The sequence below is a fragment of the Monosiga brevicollis genome, genomic scaffold (assembly GCF_000002865.3).
Source record: "Monosiga brevicollis MX1 MONBRscaffold_50 genomic scaffold, whole genome shotgun sequence".
Taxonomy (NCBI): Eukaryota; class Choanoflagellata; order Craspedida; family Salpingoecidae; genus Monosiga; species Monosiga brevicollis.
The window spans coordinates 120,037-132,008 of record NW_001865087.1 but is presented as its reverse complement, the minus strand read 5'-3'; the positions used below and the strand labels follow the sequence as shown (position 1 = coordinate 132,008).

The 11,972-nt window shown below is 54.8% G+C and overlaps 2 protein-coding genes across 2 annotated transcripts; one reads left to right on the top strand and one right to left on the bottom strand.

Moving 5' to 3' along the window:
* Positions 1-831: 831 nt before the first annotated feature.
* MONBRDRAFT_30417 (uncharacterized protein) lies at positions 832-4,218 on the top strand (the record flags this gene model as incomplete). Its single annotated transcript, XM_001750868.1, has 15 exons — positions 832-948; positions 1,266-1,617; positions 1,759-1,800; positions 1,974-2,090; positions 2,231-2,311; positions 2,406-2,446; positions 2,529-2,574; positions 2,717-2,808; positions 2,894-2,961; positions 3,082-3,158; positions 3,284-3,499; positions 3,593-3,690; positions 3,759-3,827; positions 3,953-4,033; positions 4,195-4,218. The coding sequence occupies 15 exons, from the start codon at positions 832-834 to the stop codon at positions 4,216-4,218; spliced, it is 1,521 nt and encodes a 506-aa protein (XP_001750920.1).
* A 335-nt stretch (positions 4,219-4,553) lies between these two features.
* On the bottom strand, positions 4,554-11,068 carry MONBRDRAFT_12973 (uncharacterized protein; the record flags this gene model as incomplete). The annotated part of the gene is made up of 17 exons (XM_001750853.1): positions 4,554-5,445; positions 5,549-5,652; positions 5,796-5,838; positions 5,926-5,963; positions 6,668-6,766; positions 6,909-6,983; positions 7,077-7,223; positions 7,969-8,056; positions 8,164-8,200; positions 8,669-8,832; positions 8,928-9,024; positions 9,412-9,565; positions 9,654-9,751; positions 10,127-10,202; positions 10,305-10,472; positions 10,574-10,676; positions 10,956-11,068. 17 exons carry the CDS (start codon positions 11,066-11,068, stop codon positions 4,554-4,556), a joined length of 2,496 nt encoding a protein of 831 aa, XP_001750905.1.
* Positions 11,069-11,972: the final 904 nt, after the last annotated feature.

The following is an 11,972-nucleotide window of genomic DNA, read 5'->3' as shown; positions in this document are numbered from 1 at the left end:
TTCCCCCCCCCCCCCCCAACTCACACGTTCTTTCGTGCCCTGTATGCATACGCAAGGCAAACTCGCGCAAGCGGTCTCAAACCTTGGGATCTCTCGAATTGAATCGAAGTGCAAGCTTTGAGCACGGAGAACTACGTGTGAGCGCGTTTATCGTTCAAAATGCACCCTGGCTCGCTCGCGCATGCCCGCCTCACCCGACACCCACTTGTTTGTGATGGTCACAATGTGCACAATCCTTCCGGGTGGCTTGCTTAAAGAGCCCCAATCATTCTCGTAGCGAATTGGTGCCCATGGAGCAGCTCAGTCTCACACCAGAGCCCACCGACAGAGCTGGTGGCGCGTAGGTTTCGACTTGCACCAAGTCCATGCATGGCTGGGGTGGACACCGCGCCGGCCTGTGTCAACATGAAACCCTTTGTGGCGGTTTGTAGGGAGGGCCGGTTTGATGGTGCAGGCGCAGGACTCCGGCCGTCGCGTTCTTCACTCGAGCGTGTCATGATCATGTATGAGCTGGCGCGCGTTTGAACGAGGCGCCTGGTTTTTTTTTTTTTTTTATAGGGGGGAGCTTTAACCTCAATGCTTGCGCGGTTTGCGTCTGGGCGACAGGGATGGAGGCAGCTTTGGGAGCTTGGAAGTGCCCAAGATGCAATCTAGCCCCAGTAGCCCACGGATGTCACGGCGACAGGAACAGTTGGAGCAGGCTACTCGTTGTCTGCAGCTGCCCACACCTGACCAAGGGGATGGTCTGGACCCCGAGGTGGGACATCTCAATGACTTGATTTCAAAGAGTTCCGAGTGTGCGCACAGCCTCGACCGTTGGGGGCTGAAAGCATGGCCTGCTCATGCTTGCTTATGGCCTCGATGCAGACCTTGCCCGGGCCCGGCGCTTTCAGGACCGAAAATGGCACGCTCTACTTGGCCTTTCAGGAATACTACGAGGCGCCGCAGGTATTGTTGACACATCTCGCTCATCGTCGGCAATCTGTCGCTTGGCACCTCTTGTGCATTCAAGTGAATTGACCGTGGTGTGTCTGTGCCCGGTGGGTGCTCCACTGATTTGCGTCGTCCTAGGACAAGCCCGAATACCCGTGGTCGCTTGCCCTGGCAGCCCAACAGCAAGCCAATAAAATCGTGTAGCCCCTTATACGAACAAGCACCGCTGAACCGTCAGTGAGTGGAAAGAAATGGAGCCTCTTGACCCCCTCGACAAGGCAAAGTTGCTGCCGTCACCCCCCGACTCTACCCCCATGCTCTCCCATACGTAGGATCCGCATAATATGGCCGATGCTCTCTCTCAAACTCTCTCAAACTCTTCTCTCTCTCAAACTCTTCTCTCTCAAACTCTGATCTCTCACACTTTTCTCTCTCAAACTCTTCTCTCGAACTCTTCTCTCTCACACTCTCTTACACTCTCTCAAAACTCTCAAACTCTTCTCTCTCAAACTCTTCTCTCTCAAACTCTTCTCTCTCTTCTCTCTCTCACTCTCTCACACTCTCTCAAAACTCTCTCAAACTCTTTCTTCTCTCTCAAGCTCTTCTCTCTCAAACTGTTGGACGTTTTCTCTCTCTCACACACACGCACGAGCACCAGAGAAGATGGGGGCGACGGCCAAGATGGTGGCGAGTCTGGAGGGTAAGCGGCAGCGGCAGCGGCGGTGGTGGAGGGGGTGGTATGCTATGTGAGGTGGGGGAGCGCTTGGGCAGCAGGTGGTTGGGAAAGGAGACTGACACGTGTGTCTATGTTGTTGCTGTTCACAGGTCATGAGGATCGAGTTTGGGATGTCAAGTGGTCGCCGACCGGTACGCGCGTCGCTGCTCTGCTCGTGTCTCGTGTCTCGTGTCTCTTGGCCTGCCTGCCTGTCTCCGTCTTCTCCGCCTTCTCCGCCTGTCTCCGCCTTTTTCGTTGGGGCTGCCTGGTGGTGATGGCCTCACGCCAGGCTTCGGGGCGGGACGGCCCGCTGCCTTGTCCACAGGCGCCGTGCTGGCCTCGAGCAGTGGCGACCAGACGGTTCGGTTGTGGACCCGCGAGGCCCGTGATTGGGTCTGTCTCTCCACCCTCGAAGGTCCACAAAAAGGGACCATCCGCAGCCGTAGGTCCAGCACGCGCCTTTCCAGCTCCTCGGGCTCGGATCTTCATTCTTGCTGCTCGCCCTCACACGCCAATGTACCTTTTGCTCGTCAAATCTCGGCGCCCTTCTGCCATCGCTTTGCCCGACGTTCTTATCAAAAGTCTCATGGGGCCGAGAAGGCAACTACCTGGCCGCTGCAAGCTTCGACTCGACCACCTGTGTCTGGGAAAAGGGGCCTTCTGGTGAGTCAAGTCAACATAAACACCCGTGCCACCCACAAACGCTGCTCCATACAAATTTCTCACCCACCCTCGCCTGATGCCCCACCCACCCTAGGCTTTGAATGCTTTGCCACCCTCGAGGGTCATGAGAATGAGGTAGGCGTCGCACACACAATGCGCTCGCGTACCCTTCTTGACAGCGCGCAAACCCACCTCCGACCCTCGCGTTGTATTACAGGTCAAGGGCGTTGCATTCAGCGCAAGCGGTGACTACATTGCCACTTGTAGCCGTGACAAAACCGTCTGGCTGTGGGAATGCAAGTCTCCCCTCTTCACCGACCCGTGCCAATCTTTGGCGGCGACACCTGCTGGCATGCACATGTACCCGCTCTCTCCTCACCCCCCTCGACTCGTGTTGTATCACAGGGTTTGCCGACGAAGAGGAGTTTGATTGTGCCGCCATTCTTGCTGAACACTCGCAGGACGTCAAGGCCGTAGCCTGGCACCCCACCCGCGACGTGAGAACTCCATTGCTTTCGCCACTCCCTCATCTTTCTACTGTCCGCTCATCGGGGCTCCTCTTCGACTGGCCCGCCCCCGCAGCTTTTGGCCTCGTGCAGCTATGATAACACCATTCGCTTTTATCGCGCCGATCCCGACAATGCCGACTGGTGCGTGCAACGCCACCACCCTGCTCAGGCAACACGGCCACCACCAACATCACACACACTTGCACCTACACATAACCGAGGCCGTTTTCTGTTGTGAGCTGATCCGTCCCTGCTGCACAGGATTTGCTGTGATACATTGAGTGACAACCAGTCAACAGTCTGGAAAATTTGCTTCAACGCCGATGGGTCTCGCCTTGGTTGGTTTTTTTCGCTCATTCATTCATTTTTATTCTTTACTCCGGTTCCATCGCTTTACCCGTCACTCAAAGGCCCCGCATGAACCCATTCATCCTTGTCTTCCCTCTCTCTTTCATACACCCAGCTGCCGTCGGTGATGATCGGACGCTGCGCGTATATCAGGCCTTTCCACCCGGCAATCCCCAAGGTGCCGCCTTGCCTGCTCACAGTTCAATCTATGCACCATGCCTACGCAACACCCTCCACTCAGCGATCAACCGACTCGTGTGTTCTGACTTTGCAGGCATTGTCACGCCGTCTGCCAGTGACGACAAGTGGAAGTGCATTGCCACCATCACTGGTGTGACCCCGTCCTCGACGATTGCCTCCTCAGATCCACAAGATACATCACTCGGACTCGCCTCACCTGATCACGCCATGCCCCAATCCACAGGTCAACACACCCGGCCCATCTACAGCGTCGATTGGGATCCCGAAACAAACATTCTCGCCACTGCAGGCGGAGACAACATTGTCCGCCTGTTCCGTGAGGTACGAGCTGTCGCTGACCTCGCGCCCCGCCCACAAATTTTCACCCGCTTTCTTTGACCTGTCCATAGACCGCCGTCCAACCCGATACCAATACCCCGAGTTATGAGCTCATCGGCCAGTTCCAGGCACACGATCAGGTCAGATCCCAGCCCGTCCCTCGCGTACTTTTTCCCGTTTATGATGCTCTACTTGTACTTGACATTGCTAGGTGTGTGGAGACCTGCTGTTCGCCTGTATTGACTTTCCGCTTTGGCTGCTGTAGGATCTGAATGGCTTGGCCTGGGCACCCAATCAACCCGACTTACAACATCGCTTGCTGGCCACATGCGCTGATGATGGACTGGTACGCGTGTGGGAAGTAACCTTGTAAGCCATGTGCGCTGCAGTGCTGGATTGTCGAAGAAGCTAGAGCCCTGGGACGGAAACCCCTTTCCCACATGACGAATTGGATGCTGGTACATCGCCTTTGCGGCATCTGACCGCGTTTTGCGTGGCGCATCGTAGCACGTGGGCAACCACAAGAGTTAGGGTCCAATTACATGAAAACAACGAAAATTCTTCGCCGTTCACAGACAGGGCCAGCGGTGAAGGGATGCGGGGTGGTGTCGTGATCATGAAGAAGAAGATAGAAAAAAAGAAAGCATGCAACGTGAAAACAAGTGCTGCAGATACAACGGTCAAGACTCACTGCCATGGATGGGAGCTGGTCGATCGTTTAAAAAACACAGGTGATTTCGCCCGGGAATCCCATTTTCCATCAGTACAAAACCCAATCGATTGTTGATATTCGCATTCATATCTCATCGGTCGATATCTTTCACGGAAAGAAACGTCGGCTCTGATGGCAAGCTCATAATCCTGCCTCAGAGAAATGTCGAGTTGAAGGTGCGCGGCGAGGCGGGCGATTCCAGCGCAGTGTATGCCGTGCCGGGCGTGGGCGGGCCAGAAGGAGTCGGCGTGCCCGCTGGGGCGCGTGACACCTGGATACCAAGACCGCTGGGTTTGGTCGTGCGCCGGGGACGCGGACTCGGTTCCAAGACAGAGGCGTCATGAGGTGATGAGGGCGTGGAATGAAAGGGATCTTCAAAAGTGTCCAGGCCGTTGGCAAGGCCACAGCCGTCCGTCAAGGGCGTGATTCCGACTCGCGTGGGTACTGGCGAGCCTTGCTCCGAGCAGTCGCCGCTCTCCGACACCGAGTTGCGAGGCGTTTGCAGGCTGGCGCGGCGCGAGAGCACTGATGCCCGCTGCTGAAAAGCACGCTCCACAACAGGAGAATGCTCGGTAGTAGGTGTCAGCGCACGGGTCGTGGAGTTTGTTAACGAAGGACTGCTTGACTCTTCCTCTGTCACTTTATCCACCACTGGAGCCTGCCGAGTGGGCATCAAGGAAACTTCATCCACCTGCTGTCGCGTCGGGGCCAGGAGTGGCGAGGCCCGCACATGATTGTGTACGTTCGAGACGGTGTGAGACATAAAATGCCCATCTGGGCCCGAAAGATCGCTAATCCCCGATACGGACGAGTTCATGGGCACTGCGCCACTCGATACGGCCGTCCGCAGCGGCGTTTGGCTCCGCAATGGGTGTGATGCTTGAATAGTGTCCGAATGAGAACGAGGCGAACGAGGCGACCCGGGCGGTGTACTGCTGCCTTTCATCGAGCCGGAGAATTGTGAACGCGACGGGCTCGGCAATACAATGCGTTGGCTCGAAGAGCTGCGGTCAATCGTCATGACGTGCGCGCTGAATCGGTGTCCCCTGCATCGGTGGAAAAAATAGTGAGAAAAAATGAAGAGGCAAGCAGTAAGGCAGAGAAACGAAAAAAAAAAAAGGCATGCTAACCAAATGGTCGCGAGCTTACCGAGAGTGTTCTGACCGGCGCTTGCTGTCCCAATGGCCACTTCGCTCGGCACCTTCACTAGCAGCTGTGCTGCGACCGCGCACCATGGGGCTATGGCTACGACGCTAAAAAATCAGCGCCGCGTGTAATCACGTGCACGTTGAAACGAATCGCAAGGGCGTGTGTGCATATCAAATAAAAGGTGAGCATAAACGATGCTACAGAAAATGCCTGGGCACCAGCGCAAAAGGTGTGAGGCTCGCCTCACCATTTCAGCCGCCAAACGCTCACTGGACACGTTGGGAGAGGTCCTGCAAACAACAGAAGTAGAGGGGATCGGGCATCAGTCAACGAAGAGCAATACAATTGCCATGAAAAGGCAAGGCTGTCGCACTTACTCGGCTGAACGCACGGCGATGTCACCACCCTCGAAGAGCTGTGAGACGCATGGGTAGGAGTCATTTGAATGAGGGCATGTCTCAGTCACAACAAGCTATGCGACGCGTCGGTGCCTACCTGCTCCAAGCGTGTGAGCTCAGCGCGGATGGTGGGAAAATCGGGCCGATCCTCGGGCGAGTAGGCCCAACAATCGAGCATCAGCTGATAAACCTCCAAGGGAACCTCGGGCAAGCGCGGATGCCTACGCAAGCATCAAAACACGAGTGGTTCAGCACGCATCATTCTTTTTTCTCAAGTACCAATCACACCGGCTGAGCAACACGAGTTGTCCGGTATAGCCTCAAACGCCACCACTCTACCCCGCGCTGAGATTGGTTACGTACTTGTAGCCACCGGCGCAAATGGCCACACGAACAGATTCGTTACTCATGCCAGGATAAGGGGTGTTCCCGTTTGCCATCTGATGCCCAGATTGAGCCCATAGTGCTAATTGGTGAGGGAGTCGAAGACACAAGAAGAAAGCAAGGCGCGAGGAGAGGCAGGGGGTCTGCACACACAAACCAGCTCGACAAGCAGGATGCCAAAGGACCAGACATCACTGGCAATGGTGAATTTGCCATCAATCAAAGCCTCTGGTGCTGTCCACTTGACAGGCACGGGCCGGTCCACGGCAGAGTCTGTTCAGGGGGTAAATATCCAAAAGAAACGCATATCAAAACCGGCCCGGTTCCACAAAAGTACCATTCGCGGCGACGCAGAGAGCAACAACGCACAGTAATTGCTGTTGCGACTCAGTCCAAAATCGGCCAGGGCACAGTCGCCCGATGCGCTCACCAACACCTGCAACAATATGAAAACCGGGGGACTAGACGTGAGCCAAGCTGAATCGGCAGAATATCAGAAGACCAACAGCGAGACAGACGGAGAAACTGGCCGCCCAGTTCTTCAAGGGAATCTCAAAAACTTGGCCAGCCATACATACGTTGCGGCAAGCAATGTCGCAATGAATAAGTTTGCGCGAACTGAGGTAGACCATGGCATCAGCCACGTCATTGGCCTGCGGGAGGCACGGCATGTTTGCAGTGTGATACAGCATGAGAGCAGGGTCTGATAAGATCGCCGACACTTGATCCTTGACGCATCAACTCACCAAATGCAATTTGCTCGCCAGCGAAAACTTGAGGCCCGTCGTGTCATGATGGCGTCGCAAGAAGGCATCAAGGCTGCCATTTGCATAATACTTGGTCACCAGCATCAAAGGCTGTCCCAGTGAGACGATGCCAATTAGCTTGAGCAGCTATTTTCGATGGACAAAATGTCAATAAAATGACGTGAGTGAAGGGAGAAAAGAAGGTTTCAAACAGAGGATAAATCATGAAAAGCCGGCCTTGGCATGCCAAGCTTGACGAACATGGGGATGATCGAGCTGGGCCATGAATGCCGCTTCCTGCATGGAGTGCGCGCCGTGCAAGTAACATATGGTTAGCGCACTGAATCTTGGGCACAAGGCTGAGACCTGGTTTTGGCACCACCCGATCAATCAAGTGATACCAACCTGGTATAGCAGCTCTCGGCCAAAAATGTCCTCTTGTGTTTTTAGATACTAGCGGATGGGAGGAAATGAGAAGAAAACAAGACCGTGAAAGGGAAGCTCGAGCGCTTTTGCCAAAGGCAGTTTTCTCGAGATTCCAGCTTCAAGGCGAGGCGAATCACCTTCACTGCGACTTCTTCCTTCTGCCGCGTGTCCGGATCAGTAAATGTGCCCCTACATTGACAAGTTGCCGGGTCCAAAGTCAAAACTGCACATGATGTTGGGCGCACGGAGTTGCCAGCATGCCAGAGTGCTTTTTCTGCACCACATGTGTTGCGTAGTAAATAAAAAGCTCACATGAAGACACTGGCTGTGTAGCCGGCTCCAAGCTCTTCACCACAAACGACGGCACGACGAGGTAATTCTCGCGGCTATGTCAGCGATCCGAATAGAAATGAGAAGATGACTCGGCCAGACCCTCTAACCAACGGACGGCGGCATCCAGACCCACCTTGACCAGCTCCATGTTACTTATATCGCCTAGTCGAGCAAACCGCGTCAGTTCCGTCTGAAAGTCGTAAGGCTTGGAGTTGCGAGATCTGCCGAATTTTCGCGACACCATCAAAGTGCAAGTAAGAAGATAGCCGAATGTGAGAAGAAGAACACAAACATCGCTGGGGCGTTCCAAGGTCACATATGCACACACCGGATGTAGTAAAACAGCAAGACCACCAAGAGTGTGCCTGCAACCAGAGCCAACAAGATGACCACGGCCAACAGCTATGACACATGCCGCAGCCAGAACGTTCAGATGAGCGTCTCGTCTCCGGAATGTGAGCGTGACCACCGAGCAAGGGTTTACCCCGTCACTGAGGCTGCTAGAGTTGGCACTGGGTACGGTTGCTTGCACGGGTGTTGTCGGCGAGGGGGTGGCTATAGACATGCCATTGCGTGAGCTTCGAAGCGAGTGATCCGACCGGTTTGATAAGAGCCAGCGTTAATAGGTGTGCAAAAAGGGCGTACTTAGGATGTTTGCTGAGGGGCAGTTGACCTGGCCAATCAACCCTGAGGGCCATTGGATCTCCTGTGGAGGCACACCATGGCAAACAGTATAGCTAGGTGAGTTGATCGTCGTGAGAACCCAAAGCAGCGTACAGCGAGATATTTTGAGCAGGCAGATGGAACACAAACGTTGGTAAAATTCATGACACCATTGTCGGCAGTGCCAATCGTTTTGAAGGTGCCGTCCAGCAGATTGACTACGCTGTAGACAGGAGAGCCAGCGTGGCTTTCATCAAAGTAAACTCGGTCGCGAGACGCGCCGTCCAGGCCATTGGCCTCATTGTTGAGCTCATTGAGGGCGGCGAGGATGACGCTGCAAGATGGTCAAACATGCCCGTCAGAGCGAGAAGACTACGAGATGACAGGGGAGGCAGCAATGCGATTTGGAATGGGGGCTTCGCTTCTTACGCGCGCTTGCTGGTGGAATTGAGCGTGTCCCAATTTGGGGCCGTCTTGACTGCATAGTGTGCAGCAAGAACTGCGTCGAACATCCGCGAAGCGTGACCTGGAAAGGAGGTGTCAGCTATGTATTGATAAAAGCCAGCCCTGCGCAGACAGAACAGGCGAAACATGATGATTGAATCATGAACGGGATGAACACGAGATTGTGAGGATGTAGGAATTGCGAGATGGAAGGAAGCAAAGGCAGGTGTGAGGGTAGCGAGAAGAGACCTACCTGTCGGGAAATGATCGAAAGGACTGGAACAAGGGACCATCTGACGTCAGAGGTGCCAAGCCCAACGCGCCTTGAAAGGCAAGACGAAGCTGAAAGTCCAAAGTGGAAGCCTGCATGGTTACGCCATCGGGGACTGTTTCACATGTTGGGAAATTGTGAGCGATGATTTTACCACGTGTGGGATATTGGGGCCGCGGGCAATGTGGTGGAGCTAACCGAGCCAGGTCCAGCCATTTCCCACCATGTCCAGGGCCACGGCACTTTCCATGATTCGAACGGCATCGTCGCGAAGGGCCAGAATGTAGTTTACACTGGTTTCGCCCGCACGCAACTGCTCGATAGCAGCGTACATGATATCGCTAGATACACCCTGTACACGCAATCAAGGCAGAGACCAAGTCAAAACACAGTCTGTGGAGAGCAAAGCAAGCCTTTGAGAGTGAGAGCACGGCCCATACCGATGCCACGTGTATCACATTGCTCACGGTCACGTTGTGCTCGCGGAGCGTGGCGATGACCGTTCTGCTGAGGCCGAGCGCCCATGTATCGTCCGTGACTAAAAGATGAGCAAAGAGCAAAGGAAAAAAAAAAGAAAAGAAAAGAAAGGCGGGGCGGGGCGGGGCGGGGCGGGGCGGGGCGGGGCGGGGGGGGGGGGCATGGTGCAAATGAGTGATGGCAGCCGCTTCAAGGGGGGAAGGGGAGGGATAATCGGGAAGAACAAAAGCACACCAATGACACCGACGGAGTCCCAGCCGCAGAATGAAGTAAAGCTGGCCAGAATCCGCCCCTGTGACTTGTCTAGGCAGGGAGTCAAAAGACGGAATAGCAGAAGAGCAGAGGGAGATGACCAAAAGGGTGAGTGCCGAGCAAAGTTAAAATGCGAGTGTAAACCTGCGGGTATCGGTTAAAAGTGTGTGTTGCACAGACTGACCAGATGGAGAGACTCGGAAAAAGGTTGGAAAGCGGGTCGTATTGTCAAAGGCCTCGGCAGTGGCCGAATCGGAGATCTATGGCGAAGAAGAAAGTCCCAGAAACCCCGACTGGTCAAGGAGGAGACGGGGTCCAGGGGTTGCATGTGCAAGATTCGTCGCTGGGATGGGACAACAAACCTGAGCAATGCCGGCTTCAGCAAACACGGTGGCGCCCGGCATGCTGCAGGAGGAAGTTGAAGGACCTATCACCAGGTGAACGTCGTTGGCCACCAGGGCCTGGGCTGTTTCGGTGCAACGGATGGCTGCGCTCTTGTTGACAGTTGTGCTTGACTCTTGATAGATCGTCTAAACGTGGGCGTTTGAGATGGGAGTTGGGTCTGCGTGAGCCGTGGGCTGTGGGTGCGCGTTTGTTGAGAGGGGGGGCTTGATGCAGGCAAAACACACACCTCAAATTGCACGCTGGGGTCGACGGTGGAAAAATAGTCGAGCGCGGCACGATAGGCAAACTCCGTCTGAAATCCACCAGCATTGTGGTGTCCAAAGTATGAGCTGCATGGTCGGTGGCAGAGCAGCGTGAGTCCGAGAACAAGCAAGCAGGCTTGTGCTAGCGAGATGCACGTGTGTCTGTCTGTCTGTCTGTCTGTCTGTCTGACTGCCTGTCTGTCTGCCTGTCTGTCTGTCTGCCTGTCTGTCTGCCTGCCTGCCTGTCTGCCTGCCTGTCTGTCTGTATATGTATATCCCTCCTGCTTGCTTCGTCAGAGTGGGAGGGGCACGGAACCGTGTGCGTGCACGTTTCACGAGTCGGATTAGCTGTTGCCAAGCGCGTACCGAGTGGCGACAAAGCCTATACGCACGGTGCGTTGGGCAGTGATCAGGCAAGGCACTGTCGCCAGTGCCAGCAGCACCCAGGCCACGGCGTGTACGGCAAGCGCTGCCCGCATGGCGTTGCTGAAAACAAAAAGCTCAAGCGCGGGTCGCTGCCATTGAGTGACGCAACGTTCCGCCGCTCAACACCATGCACTAAAAAAAAAAGGAAGCAAGCCAAGCAGAGCTCTGCTACTCTTGTAACGGTGCTATCAAACAAACCAGGAAGGACCCAAGCGCGTCCAGCCAAGGCGCACAAAAGGCAACCAGGCAAGCAAGCGGGTCGTCGATAGATACTCGGCCGACCGCGGACCAGAGGAAGCACTCAACGTCCGTCGCCGCGCGGAGAGAGAGAGAGAGTGAGAGTTGTTTTACAGAGATAGGACGGAAAGTGTTGCTGAAGGTCAGAGGAATTGAAGCGTTTGTGAAGTTTGTATTGCTAACAAGAGGTTTAGTGTGAAATGTCAGACATCCACCACGATTAAAAGAAAACTGAAAAGAGAGAGAGAGAGAGAGAGAGAGAGAGAGAGAGAGAGAGAGAGAGAGAGAGAGAGAGAGAGAGAGAGAGAGAGAGAGAGAGAGAGAGAGAGAGAGAGAGAGAGAGAGAGAGAGGAGGTAAAACCTCCCCAAACCTTCTTATGGAAGCGCGCGACTCGGAGGCCTGGTGGTCACGGCGTAAACTGACACGGCGCTCATAGCGACTGTACTTGTCCATAAGCTCTTGGTCTGTGTATCGAGTTCTTCCTCGCTCCTCCTCGCTCCTTGCGTGTTGATTTTAAACACCCGAAAAGAGATGCGTGGACGAATGGCAACGTCCTTCGCCCTGCAAATATGCACACGAGCCTGCATATTCATGGTAATATAATTATTCACAGTCACTACATCTATATTCCAAGGGTGGCTGGCTGTACTCGACCGCCATTGGCATGCATACGGCATCGGGGGCACACGCGCCAACTCGGATCCAACAGTCGCTATAGA